General features: G+C 49.7%; 2 protein-coding genes across 2 annotated transcripts; both read left to right on the top strand.

Annotated features, from left to right (window-relative positions):
• Positions 1–15,401: 15,401 nt before the first annotated feature.
• On the top strand, positions 15,402–20,355 carry LOC107277748 (uncharacterized). Its single transcript, XM_015772618.3, has 12 exons — positions 15,402–16,386; positions 16,482–16,536; positions 16,630–16,732; positions 16,826–16,958; positions 17,035–17,106; positions 17,189–17,245; positions 17,595–17,719; positions 18,148–18,754; positions 18,998–19,115; positions 19,202–19,251; positions 19,513–19,653; positions 19,846–20,355. Exons 1-12 carry the CDS (start codon positions 15,469–15,471, stop codon positions 20,107–20,109), a joined length of 2,643 nt encoding a protein of 880 aa, XP_015628104.1. The 5' UTR covers positions 15,402–15,468; the 3' UTR covers positions 20,110–20,355.
• Positions 20,356–20,690: 335 nt separating this feature from the next.
• LOC4334524 (probable protein phosphatase 2C 80) lies at positions 20,691–24,615 on the top strand. The gene is made up of 5 exons (XM_015776641.3): positions 20,691–20,878; positions 21,023–21,743; positions 23,029–23,353; positions 23,673–23,822; positions 23,951–24,615. The coding sequence occupies exons 2-5, from the start codon at positions 21,076–21,078 to the stop codon at positions 24,245–24,247; spliced, it is 1,440 nt and encodes a 479-aa protein (XP_015632127.1). The 5' UTR covers positions 20,691–20,878; positions 21,023–21,075; the 3' UTR covers positions 24,248–24,615.
• Positions 24,616–24,759: the final 144 nt, after the last annotated feature.

Here is a 24,759-nt window from a genome sequence, read left to right as displayed (position 1 = left end):
TTTTGGTTTTGAGGCCCTTGAGGATTTTCGCGTTGGCGCGCTCCACTTGGCCATTGCTTCTGGGGTGGGCGGGGGAGGCGAAGCAGAGCTTGATGCCCATGTCTTCGCAGTAGTCACCGAAGAGCTCACTAGTGAACTGGGTGCCGTTATCCGTAATGATACGGTTAGGCACCCCAAACCGAGCAGTGATGCCCCTGATGAATTTAAGCGCGGAGTGCTTATCGATCTTGATGACCGGATAAGCCTCGGGCCACTTAGTGAACTTGTCGACAGCGACATACAGATACTCGAACCCGCCCGGGGCCCGCCTGAATGGACCCAGGATATCGAGCCCCCAGACAGCAAACGGCCACGAAAGAGGTATGGTCTGCAGGGCCTGGGCCGGCTGATGGGTTTGCTTGGCGTGGAACTGGCACGCCCTGCACCGCCGGACCAGGTCAACCGCATCGTTGAGAGCCGTCGGCCAATAGAAACCCTGGCGAAAGGCCTTGCCAACCAAGGAGTGGGAGGCGGAGTGGGCTCCGCACTCGCCTTCATGGATATCGGCAAGAAGCTCGACACCTTGTTCCCGAGGAATGCACTTCAGAAGGACTCCGTTAGCCGCGCGCCGATAGAGGGTCCCTTCCACCAGCACGTAGCGCTTGGAGATGCGCTGGACGCGTTCACTCCATTCGCGGTCCTCGGGTAGAGTCTTATCTGCGAGGTATGCCTGGATTTCAGTGATCCAAGCAATCAATCTAGGGGAACTGGGAGCGCTCCCCTCGGGTCCCGAGGCCTGGACTCCGACGGGCCTCGGGGGCCGTTCAGGCGCGTCCGTCTCCCCTAGGGGGTCGGGTCGCGCCGACGGCTGGGCAAGCCTTTCTTCAAAGGCGCCCGGTGGGGTCTGGGCTCGCGAGGAAGCGAGCATTGAGAGTTCGTCGGCGACCGCGTTATCCCGTCTGGGCACGTGCCGAAGCTCTATCCCGTCGAAATGGCGCTCCATACGCCGCACCTGGCGCACGTAAGCGTTCATCTGCGGGTCAGAGCACCGGTACTCCTTACAGACCTGGTTAACGACCAATTGGGAGTCGCCTAACACCAGGAGGCGGCGGATCCCCAGTCCAGCTGCCACTCTGAGTCCCGCAAGGAGTCCCTCGTACTCCGCCATATTGTTGGTCGCCCGAAAGTCGAGGCGGACCAGGTATCTGAGGACGTCTCCGCTTGGCGAGGTCAACGTGACCCCCGCACCGGCGCCCTGAAGAGATAGGGAGCCGTCGAACTGCATCACCCAGTAGGCAGTGTGAGGCAGCTGCGAGGGGCCCGAGCTAGCCTCGGGGATGGAGATGGGCTCAGGGGCTGGGGTCCACTCCGCCACAAAGTCGGCGAGGGCCTGGCTCTTGATTGCGTGGCGTGGTTCAAAGCGCAAATCGAATTCAGAGAGTTCGATTGCCCATTTCACCACCCGTCCAGTACCCTCTCGGTTATGCAAGATTTGACCGAGGGGGTAAGACGTGACCACCGTGACCCGATGCGCCTGGAAATAATGGCGCAACTTCCTCGAAGCCATCAGAATAGCGTAAAGCATCTTCTGGGCCTGAGGGTATCGGGTCTTGGCGTCCCGGAGGGCCTCACTAACGAAGTAGACGGGCCGCTGCACCTTTCGGCGGGGCCGATCCTTTTCGCCAGGGGCCGCATCTCCAGGGCGCTCTTCGTCCGAGAGGCCATGCGGGGCGCACTCGGCTTCTGTGCCGACGACCTCGGGGTCAGAGGGCGACAGGCGCGGCCTTCCCGCAGTGGCCCCGGGGCCATCCTGGGGGTCGGGGGCGCCTGGCACCGTCGGACAAGCAGGCGGAGGGCCAGCTCCGGCCGTCGGGGGCCTCGGGCCGCCGTTCGGCTCGGGGGCCTCTCCTGCCTGCTCTCTCCCGGGTCGAGTCGACGCAGGGTGGGGATGCGCGGAGTGAGGGTTGTCCTCGTCGCGCTCCACGACCAACGCCGCGCTGACCACCTGCGGGGTTGCCGCCATGTAAAGTAGCAACGGCTCATCTGGCTCCGGGGCGACCAGGACTGGGGGAGAACTAAGGTACGCCTTCAACTGAGTGAGGGCCCGCTCAGCCTCCTCCGTCCAGGTAAACGGCCCGGAGCGTTTGAGGAGCTTAAATAGGGGCAGTGCCTTCTCTCCCAGCCTCGATATGAACCGACTTAGGGCGGCCATGCAGCCGGTGACGCACTGCACATCCCTAAGCTTGCTGGGGGGGCGCATCCGCTCTATAGCTCGTATCTTCTCGGGGTTGGCCTCGATGCCTCGGGCAGAGACCAAGAACCCGCGAAGCTTGCCCGCAGGCACGCCGAACACGCACTTATCGGGGTTTAGCTTTATGCGGGCGGAGCGGAGACTTTCGAAAGTTTCCGCTAGATCCGAGAGTAAGGTCTCTTGGTTGCGCGTCTTCACAACCAAGTCATCAACATAGGCCTCAACATTGCGTCCTATCTGGCTACCTAAAGAAATTCGAGTAGTACGTTGAAAAGTAGGACCCGCATTCTTTAACCCGAAAGGCATTGTCGTATAACAATAAGTTCCTATGGGGGTAATGAAAGCAGTTTTTTCCTCATCCTCCCTAGCCATGCGAATCTGATGATAACCAGAGTATGCATCTAGAAAACACAAAAGGTCGCACCCCGCGGTGGAGTCGACAATCTGATCTATGCGTGGCAGGGGGTAAGGGTCCTTAGGACATGCCTTGTTAAGGTCGGTGTAGTCGATGCACATCCGAAGCTTGCCGTTCGCCTTGGGAACGACGACCGGGTTCGCCAGCCACTCCGGATGGATAACCTCTCGGATGAATCCGGCCTCCAGAAGTCGCGCCACCTCCTCGCGGATGAAGGCTTGACGTTCCGGGGCCTGCCGCCGCACTTTCTGCCGGACCGGCCTTGCGCCCGGCCGCACGGCGAGACGGTGCTCAATCACCTCCCTAGGGACCCCGGGCATGTCCGCCGGTCTCCAGGCGAAGACATCGGCGTTTGCCCGCAGGAAGGAGACAAGCGCGTCTTCCTATTTGCCGTCCAGAAGACCACCGATTCGTGTAGTCTTGGACGGGCCGTCGCCCAGGGCAACCTCCTTGACCGGGACCTCGTCGCACGTGATCATCCGCTGCCTCGGGGCGGCTGGGACGGAGGTGCTGAGCCTCTCGTTGCCACCCTCGGGCTTGGACGCGGCGGCGAGGTGGTTCGCGCACTGCTCCATACATGCAAGCGCGACTTTGAGGTTGCCATGGACAGAGATGGGGCCACCGGGGCCCGGCATCTTCATCTGGAGGTAGGCGTAGTGGACCGCCGCCATGAACTTCACCAACGCGGGCCTCCCCAGGACCGCGTTGTAGGGCAGACTGAGGTCCGCCACATCGAAGTTCACCCGCTCCGTGCGGAAGTTGGCGGATCCACCGAAGGTGACCGGGAGGTCGATATGACCTAGCGGCCAAGTGTGCCCCGGCGTCACACCGATAATCAGCTGGGACGGCCGAAGCACCATCCCCGGGGCCTTGATGGCGTCAAAGGCTGCGGGGGAAAGGATGTTGAGGGCTGCACCCCCGTCTATGAGGACACGCCCCAACTTCACGTTGCAAACGGTGGGGGAAACCACCATCGCGATCTGTCCTCCCCGGGCAACGCACGGCGGGTGGTCGGTCTGGTCGAAGGTGAGGGCAACCTCCGACCACCGCGCCCGCCGCGTCGCCTCATGGGTAGGGGCCGCGGCCAGAAGCTCTCGCTTCATGGCCTTGAGGCTCCGACGAGAAGCGTGAGCGCACGCTCCCCCATCGACGGTGGCGATGGTGGCCCCAGGCTCCTGGAACCCTAGGTCATCGTCGCCATCGTCGATGTCCTCGGCGGGGGCCTTCTGCTTGGCCTCACTTCGCCGGTTGCCGGAGGGAGCCGCCGGGGCCTTGCCCTCACGGCGTTCCTGCCTCCTCTCCTCCTCCCACTTCCTTGTCCGCTCAGCCAAACTTTTGACCGCGCGGCAGTCCGCGAGGTCGTGGAGGGAGGTGTTGTGCACGGCGCACCACTTGCCGGTCGGGCGCCCCCTGCTGGGAGCGCCGGCCTCCTTCTTTTTGTCGCTCGCAGGCCTCCCCTTTCGGGTGGCCCGCGAAGCGCCCTCGACGGCGAGGACGTGACCCTCGTCGTCGGAATGGGCCGACCTCTTTTTCCTCCTCCTATCCCGCCGCCCTGACCGAGCGGCGGATCCGGGGGCGGCCGAAGCTGCCACACCAGAACCGGTGGAGTTCCAGGTCCAGGCCTCCTCCTTGCGAGCCACACGGTCCGCGAGCTGAAAAAGCTCTGCGGTGGTCTGGGGCTCCTTGGAGGCGATCTTTTTGAGCATGCGGTTGTGCCGCACGCCCCCCCTGAACGCGTAGATTACCGCGTGTGCGGGGATGCATGGTATGGTGTTGCGGACTTGACAAAACCGCTGAATGTACGAGCGAAGAGACTCATCGTCCCTTCGCTGTACCGCATGCAAGTCCGCTTCTTCACCTGGGCGCGGATATGTGCCTTGGAAGTTCATGGTGAACTGCTGGCACAAATCCTCCCAAGAGTGGACCGACGCGGGCGGCAAGTTCATTAGCCAACCCCGCGCCTGTCCCTTCAGGGCCATGGGGAAGAAATTCGCCATGACCCTGTCGTCACCCCCGGCGGCCTCGATCCCGGTCGTGTAGACCTGGAGAAACTCGGCGGGGTTGACGCTTCCGTCATATTTTTCGGTGATGGTGGGCCGGAACCTTGGGGGCCAACGGACGTTCCGAAGGCTCGCCACAAAGGCTCGACAGCCGACACCACCAAGCGGGGGCACGGGGGGCTGGCCCCCGCGCCCGTACCGAAGTGGCGCTCCGGACGAGGAAGCGCCTTCCGTTGCGTGGGCAGCACGACGACCATTGCGCCGGCGCTCGATACTGAGGCGGGCATCCGGCCCCCTACGAACATCTTCTTGGGTCGGAGGCGTTGACGAGGGAATGGCAGACGAACGGCGGGTAACGGCCGCCGCTCGCCGCGCCCTCCGCCTCGACGACACAGAGCCGGTGGTAGCAGCGCCAGAGGCCTTGGCGGCGGAGGACTGCCCACCGGCTCCTAGGCGCTACTGCGCCGTCATGACCAAGTCGGCCACGTCATCCAGCCAACATCGGGCTGGAGTCTCTGGATCGGGGACGACGGGCGGGTGACGCAAGAGCGCGCCCGCAGCTTGGAGCGCGCCCTGGGGCGTGCTGCCATCGCCGTAGACGAGGAGGCGACGCTCCCCGTCTCTCCGTCCTTCTCCATCGCTCGTGGGTGGCGAAGTCGCGGATCTTTCGACCCCCTCGAGCACCTCCTCCCGCCTAAGACTTCGGCGAGAGGGGGGCGGTGGAGTACGAGCTCGACGGCGCGGGTTCTGCTCCCCGTCGTCACCGCTAGCGCTCGGAGAGAGGTTGTGCGCCACTGCCCGTTCGGCCATTGGGCTGAGCGGGAGAAGCTTGGCGCACACAAAAGAGGACGAGGGCTTAGAAAAACACACGCGCCCCCTACCTGGCGCGCCAGATGACGGAGCGTGGGGCTCCTCACCGGGAGACCGCGCGGGCCCCCCTTTGCCGGTTCGGCCGGGGGCGCTAGGTGAGGTTCTAAGCACTCGATCTGTGGAATGTTTCGCGAGAGAGCAAATGCGCAAGACACGGGCGATGTAGACAGGTTCGGGCCGCTGAGAAGCGTAATACCCTACTCCTGTGTTCTGGTGGATCTGTGTATGAAGGAGTTACAAAGAGCTGGAGAGCAAGAGAGTTCAAACTCTAGAAACCCTCTTCCTCTTTCTCTCCTCTACGAGCTCAGGTCTTCTCCCCCCTCTTTCCCCAGCTCCTCCCTTCTTAAGTGGGCAAGGTCCTCCTTTTATATCTCAAGGGGATCCCACATGCACCACTTCTACCTACTCTTCTTTTGGGTGGGGACTCACCCTATCTTCCCAAAAAAGAAAAAACTGGCTTGCGCCTTCGCCTGGAAGCTAAATCACAGCTTGTTTTTGAGTGAGGCCCAGCGTCATCACTCGCCTGACACCGGGGATCTCCCTGTTACTCCCTCATTAATGGGCGGAGATTTGCCATGGCTGTTGTCCGAATGACCCTCTGATGGGATGGGCCATACCTACCTCCACTCCGCCGGAAGCAGGCGCAACGTGGGAGCACGGTTGTCTGCCGATGACGTGACCGGCGTCAAACCAGTCACAAACCGGTCATTCTTGTCTACCACGCGTCAGTTTAGCATGCCACACGTCAGCCCTTCTTCATAAAATGACTTCCTTGTAATGGTTGCGATGAAGCCTGGTATGAATCTAGCCGGGACTGACGTGCTAACTCCAGGAGTCAGCACGCCGGCTCCGGCTAGGGACGAGTGCCTAGAGGCTCTCATCATTCCGACGGGACGGGGCGAGGCGTGCGAAAGGCCGCCTGTTGCCACCTAACCCGCGATCTGACCGGTCTGTGACCGGTCACACACTGTGACCTGTCACGGACCGAACGAGTGTGTTGCGCTGCATTAAATGCGGCGTGGGGCGCTCGTCCAACCCGCAATAAACGCGGTTAGGTGAGCGCCGCTGTGCTCACCTAACCCACACACGTGGCGCCAAACCCACAGGGGGTCGGGGCGCCCCAGCCCTCGGGGCCGAAACGGGAGCGGCCCGACCCCTCGGGGAGACAGAGGGAGGGGCGGCCACATCACCCTCGGGCCCGACCCCCCCGAGGGGGTCAGGCCACGTGGGTGACTGCAGCTGCCCCAAACCTCTAGTCAAGATACCCCCGGTCCCATGTCACCGACAGGTGTAGCGGCGCGGGAGTGATGGAGGGCACGGGAGCGAGCGGCGGAAAGAGGAAAAAGGTGGAGGGGAGTGCGGGGGAGCTTTATTGGGGCTCGGGAGAGACGGACATGGCAGGTGTAACACCCTGAAAATTCGACGACAAAAATCTAAACTCTAAAAATACGGATTTTCAAAAACTTTTTAAATTAATTGCATCATGCCGATCTTATTCGCCTATTTTATTTGAATTTGATCTCGAAGTTTATTAATCGTGAGTAAAGATTAGTTGTGGATAGGAATAAATAAAGTATTATCGTGACCATATTTGGATCAATTAAATTTAAATATGATGGAATAAGAATTAACCCTAATTAAAAATTCAAATAAATTATATAAAAATAAAATATGAGTAATATTAATCTAGGGTGAAATCATTAGTTGAGATAACACAAATATTGAGTAAAATGCATATATCCAAAAATTAGGAATTGTGGAATCAAATTTATATGGGAAATACACTAAAATCGGGATAAATAGGAAAAGCCACTATTCATTGCCCCCTAGGTGTTCGGTCGCGTTCCCTAGCCCTAGCCCCTCCTCTGCCGCGTTGCCCTCGCGCCCCGCGCGCCGCGCGCCGCTCCGCCTCCCCTCTGCCGTCGCCGTCGCCATCACCGCGCGTGCCGCCGTCGCCTCGCCGCCCGCCCGTCGCCATCGCCGCCTGCCGCCGCGCCGACGTCACCGAGTCGCCCCGAGCCCGCGCCGACATCGCCACCCCCGTGCCACGCGTGCTGTCGTCCCGTTGCCGCGTCGCCTCGAGCCCCGCGCCGCCGTCCCTTCGCCGCGTCGCCGCCCGTCGCCGTCAAGCCCGCGCCGCGCCATGCCGCGCCGTCCTATCGTTGCTGTCGCGCCGTGCCGTCGTGTCGCCGCCCATCGCATCCCGCCCCGAGCCGCGCGCCACCGCTGTCGCCGTCGCCATCGACGTCCCGTCGCCGCGCGCGTCCCATCGCCGCTGCCGCGCCGCGCGCCGTCTCGTCGCCTCGCGCCGCGAGCCCGCCGCCTCGCGCCCCGCGCCGCCGCGCCGCCGTCGTTTCACCCCTCCCCCTCCTTCCCCTCTCCCCTATAAAGACCCCGGCCCAATCCCCCCCTTCTCCACCCCACTCCATTCCCTCCTCTTCTCCCTCTTCCCCTTCTCCACGCGCCGCCGTCGTCGCGCCGCCGCGCCGCCGTTGTCGTGCCGCCGCGCCGCCACCTTCGAAGCCGTCGCCCCGGAGCCGCCGCGCCGTGCGTCGCCGCCTTGCGCCGCCTTCGCCGTCGTCGCCGCCACCGCCGCCGCCGGTGAGCCGTCTCCCCCCCCCCTCACCTCGCGCCCACCGCCGTCGCCGCCCGGGGAAGCAAAGAGCTGAGAGAGAGAGAAAGAAAAGAAAAGAGAAAAGAGAGAAAAAGAAAGAGAGGAGAGAAAAAGAGGGAAAATAGAAAAGAAGAAAAGGAGAAAATAGAAGGGAAATTGGGGGAGAAATTAGGAGGATTTAGGAAATAAAAATGGTCGGGGTTAATCGTAGATTATTTTTGGAAATTCCTCGAGCGTAATAGTATTTCAGTCGAAATTCCGAGTTAATTATAAAAATATGTTTCTTGATCAGATTAGATTAAAATTGGTAGTAAATTAGATATAATTAATAACTAAACAATTAGATGAATTCTTATAGATCATTATAGATTATTTTTGGTAATCTCTAAAAGTCATCGGTTCACGGTAGAAATTCGGATTTAATTACTAGGGATTTTAGCCGTGTATTATATTTAATTATTTAGTCATAGACTAAATTAAATCATATAATATTTCTAGGATTTCGACCGATATTTAGCTTGCGATAGAAATCTCTAACCTATTATATGGATATAATGCTCGGGTAGATTAAATTAAAAACTTATGACAACAAATATTTATACCCGCAAAATAGTTTAAGTCGAAATTGGGTTTGCCGTAGTTCGCAAATAGTAAAGTTAATAAAAAGGAATCGACTTTCACATTCGACTTTCATTTGGATTTATTTGGATTTTTATTTGAATTCTAACCGAATTCAAATCAATTTTTGCACGTAACTATAGAGCCCGAGGGAGTTGCGGATCCAACCGAAGGCCAAGACCCGCAAGACTCTGAGCAAGGAAAGTCATCACTATTCCTTGAACATGTTGATCCCAATTGCGAAATTGTTTTGTTTACAAATAAAATTGCATGCAATGATGAATATCCTACTTGTGATTATACCATGCCTTGATTATTGTTTACCCTTAAACCTTTGTAACCATGTTTACGTATGAGTCCCTAGTCAACTATGACAATTGCTTAGAAATGCTATTCTAGAATCATGCATACTCATATTTATCAAATGCTATATGCTTGGGCAATTACCTTTGGGAAGGTAATTGAGATGCGGCATGTGGAGACATGAGCGCCACATTGCCATGATGTTGAGGACATGATTTGTGAAAGGAGAAATAAAATTAAACAACTGTTTTCGACTGGGGTGGACGGAGGATTTGGGTGGTATCTGGAAAAGGCTAGTACCGTCCCCGGTCAATTAAGGACCGAGCCATGAAGTTAAGCATGAAACGACCCCCGTACAACCGCACTTCTCGTATGGGTATAGACCTAGCGGATTAGATAGCCGAGCGGAGGCAGTATCCCTGCATAGATGGTTCACCCCTGAGTGAGGCAGGTGCGCTACGGTGGGACAGCCGTTGAGGTAGGGTCGAGAGGCGTGCCCTACATCGGTGTCGCCATTGGTAGGACTGCCATGAGTATGTGAGAGAGAGAACTTAACTTGAACCCTAATTTAATATGTGTGTGAGACTTCTCTTTCCCGGGAGCGCCAGAACTCCTCTCACTGCTAGAAACATGGACGCCTAGAGTGCATGAGGATTTAAGTTCATGGAGCGGGTACTGCCAATGCGAGGTTATCGAAAAGCTTTGCCGTGACGTGTCTCATGTGTTGGGACGAGGCTCATGTGTTGGGCAGTCGCGGAGTGCGGGTAAAGTGTACATCCACTGCAATGTGAGTAAACCAAATCTATTCGAATAGCCGTGCTCACGGTTATTGAGCACCGGGACATGTATTACACTTGGCTAGACTCTAAATTCTTTAACTTGTGTGGGATGGGATATTGCATGATGATTTTTATGCTGATGGAGCCACTTCCTGAGAGGCGGGAACGTGGACGTCCTCAGAAAACCATAACGACTCAATGGCGGGAAGCTATCCTTGGGATCACAATGGATGGTGGACAGAACCGTCATTGTTTAATATGAACACTGGTATTAAAACTTGATCAGTCTATGCTAGGTCTTAGGCTTGTGAAAAGAATTACAAAACTTGCTTTGCGCAAAAGAACCATAGCCATCCTTTGAATTCCTCTGTCATGTGCATCATTGCTGTGGTGGCTTGCTGAGTACGGTTGGTACTCACCCTTGCAAATATAAAATTAATCAGAAGCGGGAGATGAAGCCTCGGAGGATCCCTATGCCTACTACCAGGAGGGAGATGAAGACGATGGCGCTTAGTAGGTCTTAGTACGGTCGTTGCCTGTGGCAATGGCATGCCGCTGCCTGAATTCTGCTGCCTTATCTATTTCTGCTTTTGGATGTATTCCGGACCGCTCGGTCCGATGATTTAAGACTACGCCTGCGGGGTTATGATGTAATAATTCGTATTAGACACTCGTGTATATGCACTTGGTATTTCAGCTATGAATTCGTGTATACCAGACTACTTGATCCAGAGAAATGGTACTGTTTACACGATTGATTCCTGTTATAAAAACGGGGGTCCACAGCCGGGGTGCTCCTGATTTCGCCGGCGACGTGGGAGGTGGAGAGAGAGTGGGAGGGGATTCAAAACTTGAATCCACCCCTTGTGGGCTCGCGGCGCGGGTGGGAAGGCGAGGGCGTGGGCGGCGTCGTGGCGACGTGGGCACGGGGCGCGGAGTGGGCGCGGGAGCAGCGGGATACGCGGCGGCGTGGGTGGTGGTTTCGGCGGTGGTTGGCGCGGGCGTGGGCGGCCGGAGGTTAGGGAAAGGGCTGACAGGTGGGCCCCACCTGTCAGCGCCCGAGAGGGAGAGGGAGGCCGGGTGAACTTCGGGAGTGGGAGGGAGGAGCGGGCCGGCGCGGGAAGAAATGGGCCGGCGGCCCAAGAAAAGGAAAAAGGAGGGAAAAGAAAAGATAAAAAGGAAAAAGGATTTTCTCAGGGATTTAATATTGCACTGTGCTTATTTTAATTGGTTAAAATTATTTCCAAGGCTCTGAAAATTCCACTAAAATTCCTGTTAGCATATTTTGACATGTAGAACCCAAGAAAAATTCCACATGCTGATTTCGATTATTATTTGCATTTATTAATTTGAGGAATTAGCTCTAGGTTAAATTGAATAATTTTTTCGGACGATTTATTTTATGAATTTAAAAAAAGGGAGGGGAACTTCAGGGCGTGACACCTAAGAGCATTTGTAGTAGTCCTACGTGGCAGCTTGAGAGCGTTTATAGGAAGTTTAATGGACTTTTAGTATATAATAGATAGAAGATAGATTTTACGATATTATGATACTAATTTTTTAGGCCAATATATGTATGTAATTTCTTTGGCTTTAACCTAAGCAGAAGTTAATGATAGTCAGAATTTTAAATTCTTGATAAATCTTTGTTATAGACGCAAGTATTTTTTACCGAAGGAAGTAACATACTTACTCTCTCCGTCCCAGAAAAATAAATATAGAACTGAACATGACACATTCTAATACAACGAATCTGGACTGATGTATTACTATGTTACATTTAGATTCATATTATTATTATGTCGCATCCACTACTAAGTTGGTTTTTTATGAAACGGAAGAAGTAATACTTAAGACAAAGGGCTTATCACTTATGCTAACTCAAGAGGCTTTACGAAAAGATTTATTTAGAAACCACATAAAATTGTTAAAAATGAAAAAAAAATAGATGCGTAATCGATTTGGTATTTTTGTTGTTGTTGCGTACTTGTTAGACACTGTAACCATATATTGCTACTAACAGCAAACGAAATATTTGCAAATAAAAAATAATTTATGAATACAACTTTTATATACATGTTCTAAACGATTTTAAACGATTTTAAAACAAAGGTTGAAAAATAAACTACGATGGAAAAAAAAATCCCCAAATCAACTACAAATTGAAGCTTGAAAATTCAAATTTTAGCTAATACTCCCTCTGTCCCAAAATATAAGCATTTTTTACTCTGACACGGTCTCCGATATGATATTTTGACCAACAATATTTATAAAGTCATGCATGATTCCTCTGAATGTGGACATAGAAAAGGTGCAGCATTTGTCCAAGATGTTTGGTTGCTCAGTGGGCACTTTACCTTTCATCTATTTAGGTCTGCCTTTGGGAACAACTAGGCCAAAGATAATTGATTTTGCCCCCTTAGTTGATAGGGTTGAGAGAAGATTGTCTGCTACTTCTGCTCTTCTGTCTTATGGAGATAGATTAACTATGGTCAATTCAGTTTTATCTTCCCTCCCAACTTACTATATGTACTCTCTTTCCCTTCCAAAGTCAATAATTGAAAACATTGATAGAGCTAGAAGAAATTGTTTATGGAGAGGAACTGATATTAATTCTAGCAGGAAATCTTTGGTTCTTTGGGAAAGGGTTTGTCAACCTAAAAGTAGAGGAGGTCTAGGAGTCATTAACCTGAGGCTGCATAATAATGCTCTTTTAATGAAAAATCTGCACAAATTTTATAATAGGCTCTCAATACCTTGGGTTAGCTTGATCTGGTCCACTTATTATATTAACAAAGTTCCTCATGCTGATCGCCCTAGAGGGTCTTTTTGGTGGAAAGATGTTCTACAATTTGCAGACATTTTCAGGGGATTGTCCACCTGTAAGGTTGGGGATGGAAAGACTTGTCTGTTTTGGGATGATTTCTGGAATAATAAAGTCAGGTCAGTAATGTACCCAAGGATTCACTCTTATGCTGTTTCTTTGAAGGATTCAGTGAGTTTAACCTCTTCCAAGAGTATTTCGCAGCGTTTTAATCTCCCTCTGTCTGAGCAAGCCTTCCATGAGTATGATACAATGTCTGCAGCTGATCCTTTAGATCAATTATCTGATGAGAATGATGTCTGGTATTATGTTTGGGGAAATGGTTTGTTCTCTTCCAAGAAAATATATGACATTAATTTCATGCATATACATGCGCCTAGTTATCTAGCTTGGATGTGGAAGAGTAAGTGCGCTATGAAGGTTAAAGTTTTTGGATGGCTCCTGTTAATTGATCGACTCAATACTTATGACATGCTTGACAGAAGGCATTGCCCTCCCAATAATTCAGATCTAACTTGTGTCCTTTGCTCAAACTGTGCAAGAGAAACCACCTTTCATCTATTTTTTTAATGTCCTTTTAGTGCTGATTGCTGGGCACAGTTTGGAATTGTCTGGGATATTTCTCTTGCCTTCACAGATATGCTGCATCAAGCAATGAATTCTTATAGGTCTACGCACTTTGTGGAGAAAATTCTTTATGCAGCCTGGAATATTTGGAAACAGAGGAACTTCCTGATTTTTCAGAATTTAACACCCTCAATTTCTTCTTGGAAAGCTCTCTTTAAGAGTGATCTTTCCCTTTTAGTTTTTAGATTAAATGTTTCTGAGAGACAGTCCCTTTTGAATTGGTTATATCTTTTGTAATTTATTTTCTATAATAAAGCTATTTAACTGTGGGGGCTTTCCCTATAGTGCCTTCCCTAAAAAAACAATATTTATAAAAGTATAATATTTTAAATTAAAAGAGTTGCGCATTACGATAGTTTGTTTAATGATAAATATAGTAGCATTAATTTTACATGATTGATTTTTTTTTATTAATAGTTAAATTTAAAAAACTTTAACTTATCACTGTGCTAAAAATATTTATATTTTGGAACGGAGGGGTAAGTAAATATAAGCATAAGCGAAAAGATAAAAGCCCATTGGTCTGTTGAGGGCATAATGTTGTCATTACGACATTTGGCTCTTGACACATCATGCTGAAAACGACCAACAAACAAGCCTTGCCACAACTCTTTCGTTCATCGGTTAGCTTGTCATGCGTCACCCGGGATCACGTTCAACGTAGGGAGCCGTGTCTATCATTCTCACGTACGATCCATTTGATCCAGTCTTCACGTTCGTCTTCTAGATTCGACTCGACTCAATGACTCATCCCCACCACTCCACCAGTCATCACACGCTCTCGTGTCCTGATGCCGCCTCACATGCGATTCCTTCACCAATCACCCTCACAACTCTGCGTTCTTTTCAGAGGTTCGGATGGACTGATTATTCTCACGTAAAATGGAAAATACGATTACCATATAATTAAGGGGCTGCTATATAACGGAATCCCGTTTTCGAACGAGATGATTTCGAGTAGGTATCAGGTGTGATACCTATCAGGTATTAGACGATTCTATAAAACAGGATGATTCCGAATAGGTATCAGGTGTGATACCTATTAGGTATCAGACGATTCTACACACGTTTCAGGTGATACCTGCGAAGTATTATGTGAAACCTATCAGGTATCAGATGATTTCAACCACTTATCGCGTGATACTCACGAGGTATCATGTGATACCTGTCATGTATCATACGATTTCTACCATGTATCACGTGATACTTGCGAGGTATCGGATGATACTTACCAGGTATCAGGTGATTCCTATTAGATATAGCTGGGCATCCCCGACACGCGCAGTCGCCCACTGCAGCCGTCCCTTGTAGGCGAGGACGGCAACGGCGAGGGCAGAGGACGGGCGCGGCGACGGCGGCGGTAGCGGGGGACAGCCGCGGCGGTGGCGGGGGACAGCGACGGTAGCGGTGGGGGATGGGCGCGGCGGCGGCGATTGAGGCGACAGGGGGACGGGTGCGGCGACGGCAGCGGTAGCGGGGGATAGACGCGGCGGCGGCGGCAGCGGCGTCGACGGGGGACGGGCACACGGCGGCGGTGGAGGCGACGAGGGACGGACGCGGCAGCAACGGGGGACGCGAATCGCGTTTATGAAGAGGAGCTATCCCGTTGGGGGACGGTATCCCGTCCCTAGCATTCCCGTATAATTAATTCAGTATTAATTTATAAAATTTTGATGAATAAATTTGTTGGATTTTTTTAAGCAATTTAATTTTCACACGAAACACCGTTTAGCAGTTTAAAAAATGTGTTAATGAAAAATGATGAATAGCTAATCCAAACTACTCCTTCCGTTTCACAATGTAAGACTTTCTAGCATTGCTCACATTTATATAGATGCTAACGAATTTAGACATTATTATATATATATAAATTCATTAGCATCTATATAAGATAATGCTATAAAGTTTCCATTGCGAAATGGATGAAGTAGGTACGAAGAACGCAGCCTTCGGCCCGCATCACCGCGGTGAAGGCGAAGCATGGGCTTTTATCGGCCTTTCCAACCGTTTCGTCTTGGACCGTCGTCTGCAAGCCGCGAGACCGGCCCGGAAAGGTGGAGGGGGCCACGCACGCGCCACGCGCGGTTCACTTCACAGTTCACACGTCGCTCGCGCCGTCTCAGCGTGGCAGTTTCGGCGCGGCGCGGCGCAGCGCAGCGCGGGGAGAGCAGCGAGCACGGGAAAAAAAATGGTGGGAAAAGCAGTACAGTACAGTAGGAGCGCGAAACCGAGGGGAAAACTCGAAACGTCTCCCGCGCTGCTGCTCTTGGATTTCATCCTCATCTTCTTCATCTCCTTCCTTCCTCTTCCCCCATCGCGCGCTCTCGAATCCGGTGTTCCGCTCTCCGCTCCTCGGCTCGCGGCGTCTCGATTCGGAGTTTGGTGGAAGGGGGAGAGAGAGAGAGAGAGAGAGAGAACCCTAGGCGGCGGCGGCGGCGGCGGCGGCGACGACGTCATGGAGACGGAGCCCTTCGATGAGGCGGAGCTCCTCGCGCTCCCGGCTTCCCCCGTCGCATCGCCTCCCCGCCGGCTCAAGCGGCTGAAGAAGTCGTCCCAGATCGCCACCGCCGCCCACCCCGTCGTCGGATCCCCACCTCCACCATCTCCGCCGCCGCCGCCGCCGTTGGACGAGGAAACCCTAGCTCAGTTCCCTTCCCCGCCCACTAACCCCTCCCCACCTCCGCCGCCGCCGCTGGATGCGGATGCGGCTGCGGAAGCTGCTCCCTCCCCTGCACTGACCTCTCCTCCTCCCAACCCGAGCTCCTCGCCGCTGCCACCGACAGATACCACCGAGGAGGAGGAGGAGGAGGAGGAGGATGACGGGCTGGACCCGCTGTTCTCGGAGACCTTCGGCGCCGCGGGGTGGGACCCGCTGGGGATGCCGAGGATGGAAGGGGAGGGCGACGAGGAGGAGATGCTGGGTGGAGGGCTCATCGAGGAGCTGCGCAGGGAGAAGTCGGCGAAGAAGCGGCTCGACATGGACGAGGGCGAAGAAGGCGGCGGCGAAATCGCCATGGATGCCGAGGTCAAGGGGAAGCGGAGCAAGAGGAGGAAGAAGGATGAGGCGCCCAAGGACTCGGCCCGAGGGAAGAAACGCTCGGAGAAGGTAATATAAGTCTTTCTTGTGTTTGGTTTCATATGTTTTTTCTGTTGAATTGACTGTACATTTTGCTGACGGTTGGTGTGGGTTGATCCGTGCAGGAGAGGAGGGTGCAGCTTGATTCGATCCACGCCGAGTCGCAGAGGCTGCTGCGAGGTATACACTTTGAGTCCGTTTGCTTGGTTGGAATTGGGATGCATGGGATTTTCTGTTCATCTAAATGTTTCTTATTGCTTTCCTTATCTGCAGAGACGAGGAGCGTATCATTTAAGCCGAGTGCGCAGCCAGTGTACAAGCCCATCTCATCAGTCCTTGAGAAGATCCGCCTTCGGAAACTAGAGATTCTAAAGAAGTCGGTTTCCCTGTTGTTTTTGTGAGGTTACACTGAGAATTTCATCTGCAAATATTTGTTAACTGACACTATTTTCTTCACTATGTTTTTCAGGTCAGCTACTCCTAATGATGATGATGACGAAGAAGAAGATGATGTCTCTTCAGATCCTGTGAGTGGTACCGCTGGCGATTTAGGTGCACCTCAGGTTAAGGAGGTGGATGCAGAAGGCAAAGATCCGAAGATTGTGAGTCTTTATTGTAGTATCTTTGTTCACGGGTGTCATAGCACTTGTGAAACTAAAATCTGTCTTCTGATTGTAGGACGATATCGAGAATGAGGGTGGAATGAATAGCGGTGACGTGAACCAGTGTGACAGTGTACCTGAGAACAAGGTGAGCATTGCTTTCAACCTTTTCACTTGATTTACATGCAGATGCTGTTTTGTGCTGTAATGATACTGTTGCTTGTTTGCAGGATGCTTTGAATTGTGATAAGGATCTTGATAATTGTGGTAGCAAAGATCTAGATAAGGTCTGTGCCCTTCCAAATTCTGTAGTCAACTTGTCATTTGTAGCAGAATTTCTGTAATAGTCTAATTGGGTGATGCTTTATTCATAACCAGTAGTTGCTTCTACTTTGTTCTGCTAATATAAAAACAAATTAATTTTCAACTTAAGCATAATCATGAATGCTAGTAAAGGTAGTGGGTCATTTGCCCATATTAGGAAGTTTACGTACAGCTGATGACATGGTTGGCATTTCTCGTTGTATAGAAAACATTAAATGGGTTTCTACTTTCTATGGTTATAAAATTTAAAATCTCATTCATATTTGTGTGCAAGGTTTGGCCTGTTAACTATTGAATGCTTGATGCTACCAGGAACTCTTGGAAAATTCTCAAGATAATCTTGAGGACAAGGCCCAATCAAGTGACAATCCCAATAATGCTGCAGATGAAATTCAATCACCCCCCTCTTCAAGCCCTACTGAGAGTACCGATGACATGTAAGTACAGCAGTCTCATAAATTTTCCATCTCTTACCATTTACCTGACCTATTTTATCCCTTTAAACAATATTCTATCTGTACCAAATTTATAGCTATTGCACATATAACATACAGACAAATGTAGAAATCTTATGGCATTTATGGTGTAAATTAAAACTTGTCATGGCTGCGCCAACAGTACATATTCATTTTTCTTTAGCCTCACCATCATTAAACTGCCTATATAGCGCAAATGCAAATTTATTTGAGATCACTCTACCATGAAGGTGCCATTATTTCTTATTATTGTTTTACTGACAACACATTACCCAATTTTCTGGAGTAAGTATTGGTCCTTCACATCTGTGTTCTGTGAGATTTGGCAGTTCTTTCCCCCCTTGCTTATGTTGATGTTCTGTAACTTAAAATTGTGTTATTTGACCCAGTTCATCAGAAGATGAAGAATACAATGATAAGGAGAACATTGCTCCTAGCACTCCGAAAGATGATGTGAATGTTCATGAACCACTCCAAAGAGCTTTAGCAGGGGATTCATGCCCAGATGATGCTATCTTGAAAGATTTTCTGGATGTTGAAGCTGAGGAAGAGGATGACAGTGACGATGACATGATGAGGTTTAAGGACAATGAAGAAGATGATGGAAGTGATGAAAATGAAGTATTCAATGATCTTATAGAAGCTGGGTATGAAGAAGGAGAAATAGATCATGAGAAACGCAATGCGCTCCACCAAAAGTGGCTTCAGCAGCAAGATGCTGCTGAAACAAATAAATTTATGCAAAAGCTGAAATTTGGTCACCAGGAGCAAAAAAAAGTAATGGATCAAGATGAGGATGATGCTGAAGACTGTGAAGATGAATCAGAAAATGAAATGTCATATGATTTGACTCCAACTAATGTCGTGCGCCAGAATTCTGAAAAAGCAAAACAAATGATTGCGAGAATGTTCACAGATGATAATGATACTTATGAGCACTCTGATGATGAGGAAATAGAAGAACATTTGGCTCGCCAACGTATCTCAAAGCGAGAAGTAAGTGCTAACTTGTTCAGATAATCACCAACTATTACACATCACTATATTTACTTTCAGGGGCACAATATGTACCTGTTTTAGGATGTCTCATGTTTGATTGTCTGGCATGGTTTATATAGCACTGAAATTGAAAATTATTGATGATATTTGTAGTCCTTGCTATGCTAGTGTAGAATTAGCTTTTCACCTTCTATGCTTTACCAAAGTAATTTAAGAATGTTGCACCATATCTTCTTGCAGGTTCATAATAGTTCATTCATATCTCCACTGGAGAATGACAGCTCAAGGGAAGTATTTAGTCTGATAAAGAAGCTCAATATTGCTCCTCAACCCAAGAGGAGGGGAAAGCAAGTCACATGTAAGGGTGTTTTCTTCTGAATCCATGCCTACCTTTATTGAGACCTTTTTTCTTGATTACAATCTTTTGTTTCAATATTTCTTCAGCAAATCATGAATTGCTTACGGTTGGGAGAGACAACAGCGCTTCTTCAAAGGTGCATTATTGATTCCCGTTTGCTGTTCTACTTCTTACACATGAATGCACCTGCTGAAAGTTTTTAAAGTGTCGTGCTGCTTCACATGGCAAAATTGCAAAATACTGAATACCTGAGTAACTTACATGTCATCACTAGTCATAAGTCACTACTGTATAAACGAGCTCTTATACCTTTTCTGTTGCCATTGCTCTGGTATTTCGGACAAACAGTTTTTCTTGTGTTTGCTCATGAAATGACGTTATTGTATGTTCCTTTCAGTCATCTTTTCTCGGTCGAACAGCCAGTGGTTCATTGGCATCTTCCCACAGATCGGCCTATAGAACCTATGTATTTGGTCGTGACGACAGCAATAGTAGCAACAAGAGTTGCTTGTCTACTTCCGAGAGTAATGCAGATACGGTAAGTTTGAAGGGCAAGGTGACCGTACATCCACATGCTCTGAGACATTCTTTTCGCTGGGCCGGCGAAAGCCGGCCGGGGTATATATTAAGAAAGAGAGAGTTTAAGCAAACTGTACATACAAGAAAACATGCTCTGAGACATTCATTTCTTATCTTAGCATTCTCATGTGCTTTTGCATTCATTTTGCAGTATCAGACGAATTCCAGCCAACCAAAGAAAGCAAAGTTCAGTAGTTCACAGTCAAAACAAGCGGCAACAAAAACAAATTCCAAGGGAGATAACAGTTCAGGTGTTTCTCTGATTGAGGTCCTGCGCAGATCATCCTCTACTTCAGACAAACAAGAGTATACTCGTCAGGAAAGCTGCGCTGTTATCACAGAAAGCCAGGCTGCGCACCAGTTCTCGGCATTCAAATTATCAAGGAGGTTTTCCAGGGTGGGAGCAAGAAACTGATATGATCCCTCATCCTCGCTTCCTTTCTCACCTGCTATTACCAGAAAGTGAAATCCATCACTGCGTTTTTTTTCCTTGAGTGCCTTTCTTCTTAGAGTAACTGTTCTTGTTTGTGCTCTGTAAAATTTGTATATCTGATTTTCCATATGGTCTTGACTTCGGAGATAACGTTTACATTCTGTTTAAAGTGCATCAGTTCACACAAATAATTGTTTGTGTTGGTATACTAAGGGCCCTTTTGGTGCAGATTTTCAGACCTTACTTTTACGAGAACCATTAGAATCCCAGCAAAACGGACAATATAGCCACATGTTACAGACTATTTATAACTTGCTGTTGAATGTGCTCGTAAACAAATCGAAATTTACTGTTCGGCTTTTGATACACCTTGACTCTCAATTTATTGGGCTTAGGCGACATGAAAGAAAAGATCTATTGGGCCCAGATTGATTTAAGAAAGCCCATTTAGGCCACTGGTCCGCGTCAACTTGCCCCCAAATCTGGGCATCCGCGTCAGCGCTGCGCCTGCGCCGCTGCCCTCCTAGCCCGAAACAGCGCAGCCACGCACGCGTGGAATTTCTAGGGTTCAAATCAAATCCAACCTCACCTTGTCCTCCTCTCCTAGTCTCCTCCCCTCCCCGTTCCCCAACAAGCAACCCTAATCCATCCATGGCGGTTAATACTTCGCGCGCATAGATACTAATCCCATCCGCGCGCGGCCTCAACATCTCAACCTCCGGCCAGCCTCGCAATCCTGCTGCTATCTCGGGTAAGAGGATTTTATTATTATTTTTTTGGGGGGGATTCAATCGATCCGGCATTGCGTTCTGCGAGTTTTTCCCCATTTCTGGGTGGGGGAATCCCGAAATTGTTGCGGTCTGAGGCTGAGGATTTTTTTTTTTGGCGGTGGCAGCGGCGGGGAGGAGGTGATGAGATCTTCGGGAGCGCGTCTCGCCCGGTCCTAAGATGCTTGCCGGCGGAGGAAGCAGAGTTAGCGGCGGCGGCGGCGGCTTCAACCTCGCCTCCTACAAGTACAAGGACCCCCTCCTCGGACGCGGCGGCCGGAGCTTCCTGTTCGGCAACACCTGGTTCCTCCTCTCCACCTACCCGGCGCGCCTCCTCCACACAGCGGACCGCCGCGCCCCCGCCGCCTTCTTCGCAGCCATCAACCGGACTCCCTGCGTGCGCACGCACTGCACGGGGCAGAGCTTGCTGCAGAGGGGCATTGTTATGGCTGCCTGCGGCTATGCGTTTCGACGAGCTGAGCTGGGCGCCGCCAAGCGCCAACCTGAGAAGGATTCATCTGTAGGGACCCGAATCTCATGCGTCGTGGCCATGGGGTCGGCTGGCAGCACGCCGAGGCCAGAGGTCTCGTTTAGGCATAGAGGGGTGGAGTACTGCAAGAAGGTCGGCGTGAGCTTGAAGTGCCGCGAGCCGTGGGGACCTAGCAGAGCATTTTGGACCAATGCGATTGGGCCAAGTTACAAGTTGAGCTTCTCGGTTGAACCATGGCTTCGGGATTTCAGCACGTCTTGTGTGGCGCCATACTCTGCTGGAGCCACAGAGCATCAGTTGTCACTTGATGAGGCAGTACAGGATAAGCAGATGGACAACTCCACAGTCGGGCCTGATGGGTATGTGTCGTAACCCCTGTTGCAAATGCCATTCTAAATTCCTTATGACTGTTTCCTCCTAGAATGTTTGTTAACTTGATGTTGAACAAATATCAGAACGCATGTTTGAACCGGAATGAAATGTTTCCTAGAGGTGTTTTTCGGGGGCTGAATCCTGGGCACGTCCATGGGATGGGCTGGGGTTTTGGGTCTTCCAAGGGGCCCTAAGTGTGATAAAAAGTGGATTTCTATGATACAGATCATAATTCCATCCAAGTCTGCACTACTTGCTTTGATTGTTTGCAAAACATGCTCTTGTATAAGTATATATGCATGTATCCTATTGCATGAATGTCTCAGACTGGATATATATGGGTTTGTTTGCCACATGCTGATTATACTGTTCTCCATTTTAATCTACAATGGGTTCATATTATACACGAATGCCACCTTCAGTCACATATTGTGTCTTATCTTCACCAGCATCTATAACTCTACGTTTAAGCACAGAACCAAGAGGTGACAATATAATTAAACGGACTTGCTAAAAATATGTCGACAATTTTTTGGGCTGATCTCAGTCGGCTTCTCTGTGCGTCCGATTGCTCTGCACGAGTCTTTGGTTGTGCTTGCCGGACCGTTCGATTTCTTCTCAAAATCATCTCCTATAAAGTAAGGACTGCATATGCTTTTGCTTTTTAACTTTTCCAATGTAAGATTTAAATTTACACCCCACTTACATCTCACTTACACACCACTTACATATGTAATTACTATGTAATTTTAGGACTTACATATGTAATTTTAGAATTTACATTGTAAATACATTAAATTTATATATGTAATTTAGTAACTTACAATGTAAATACATGCTGACTATTTTTTGGTAAAAAATATGGCACCATAAATATAGCTACTCCCTAATTAAATGAGGCTAATGTAGGGTTTTTTATAAACCTTTATTAGTTGTTGCTTTTCTACTATGTGGTTGATGTCAAGCATGTTAGATAATCCAAATAAATGCGAAGAAAAAGGAAGTTGAGATGCTGTGAAATGGATCATGATAGATGTTGGTGGGAGAGGAAAAGAACTATCATGTTCTTAATGGCCATGTTTCCATTTTCCTTTGCATATTTTTACTGTATCTGACTGAAATAGAAACACTGTTAGTTACATTGCTGTTCTTCATGTTAGGTGTTACTGAGTAGACTCAGGCACGTGTATTCTTTTCATATACGAAGTAGTACTTATTTTTCTGGTGGTTTCTTTGCCTCTTCTGGTGGTTGACTGTCTTTCCCATCTGCAGAAAACCACGTGCTCCTGGACCGCTGAAGCTGGTCTCAGGTTCTTGCTATCTGCCTCACCCTGCTAAGGAGGCAACTGGCGGTGAAGATGGCCATTTTATTTGCGTCGATGAACAGGCAATTGGCGTGGCAGATGGTGTTGGTGGCTGGGCAGATCATGGTGTTGATGCTGGACTATATGCTAAGGAGCTAATGAGTAACTCAATGAGTGCCATCAAGGATGAACCACAAGGGACCATTGATCCATCAAGGGTTTTAGAGAAGGCTTATACATGCACCAAAGCTAGGGGATCGTCAACTGCATGCATCGTCGCTCTTAAAGAGCAGGTTAACCAGCTTTCCTTTGTCTGATGCTTAGTGTAGTCCCCTTCCATTGCCATTTTTATGACTTGGTGAACAGTAGTGCACACAAAATTGCAACTGAGTTCTTCACTAAAATCACGTTGAAGTTATTCTTGAATGTACATCTTGAGTCTATGATTCTATGAATATGATTCTAGAGAACATCTCATCCACGGAAACCACAATAACTGGATAATTCTTTCATGTATCTTTCTGTCTAGTGTAGCACAATGTTTCAACAGAACTAGAAGTTCACAGTTCTGATTTCTGGAAAATAACGAAGCAGATGTATTTAAACATGCAGGGTATCCATGCTGTAAACCTTGGAGATAGTGGCTTCATCATAGTCAGAGATGGTCGAACTGTTCTCAGATCACCTGTACAACAGCATGATTTTAATTTCACTTATCAGCTAGAGAGTGGGGGTGGCAGTGATCTTCCTAGTTCTGCTCAGGTGAGTAATCACCCTTCTTGAAATTTTGAACTGTCTGGTTTGAGCAAACATCTTTGAATCTTCGTTGAATGACTCCTACGTTCTTTATCATCAATAATATTATTGATGTCTCATATTTGGTTATGTAGACATTCCACTTTCCAGTTGCTCCTGGCGACGTTATTATTGCTGGCACAGATGGGCTTTTCGACAATTTGTACAGCAATGAGATCAGTGCTATAGTTGTTGAGGCTCTCAGGACTGGGCTAGAACCTGAAGCCACAGCAAAGAAAATCGCTGCCCTTGCCCAGCAAAAGGCAATGGATAGGAACAGGCAATCACCCTTTGCAGCTGCTGCTCAAGAAGCTGGGTACCGATACTTTGGTGGGAAGCTGGACGATATCACAGTTATCGTATCATACGTGACAAGCGCCTCAGCTACATGATGCGAGAGCCTTTCCTTTTTGATGTAATGTACATAACCTTGTCCCAGATTAATGGAGCTCGTATGCACCAGGAGTGGATGGCTAGAGTGAGCTGGCTTGCTGGATGGTGGGCAATCTCCTGATACCAGACTACTTCCTGTAACTAGATGAGTACCAATCCAGAGTACCGTTGCATTTTAGATTCTGAATTGGTGGTGGAAAACCATGCATATTTTTTTCCTCATGTAGTACTACAAGTAAAAGATAATTCTTCGAGACCATGGTGGTTTTCTTTGGTAAGAAGAATCACCACTTGGTCGAAAACGAGTTTTGTTGTAAGCACTATGCAATGTTGAATCCTAGTTAACGTCGTTCTTGTCTTCTTGTTCTGCTTGCTGTGATGTCATTCTATCCTTTAGCCGTGAAACATATTATAATAAACTTACTTGAATTGAGTTTTCAGCATCTCTCTTTAGCTTGGTACGACTCAGGATTCTTATCCACATATTACAAACCATGCCTAGATAACTTAT

The sequence above is a fragment of the Oryza sativa genome, chromosome 3, assembly GCF_034140825.1.
Source record: "Oryza sativa Japonica Group chromosome 3, ASM3414082v1".
Lineage (NCBI taxonomy): Eukaryota > Viridiplantae > Streptophyta > Magnoliopsida > Poales > Poaceae > Oryza > Oryza sativa.
This window is presented reverse-complemented; position numbering and strand designations above follow the sequence as displayed.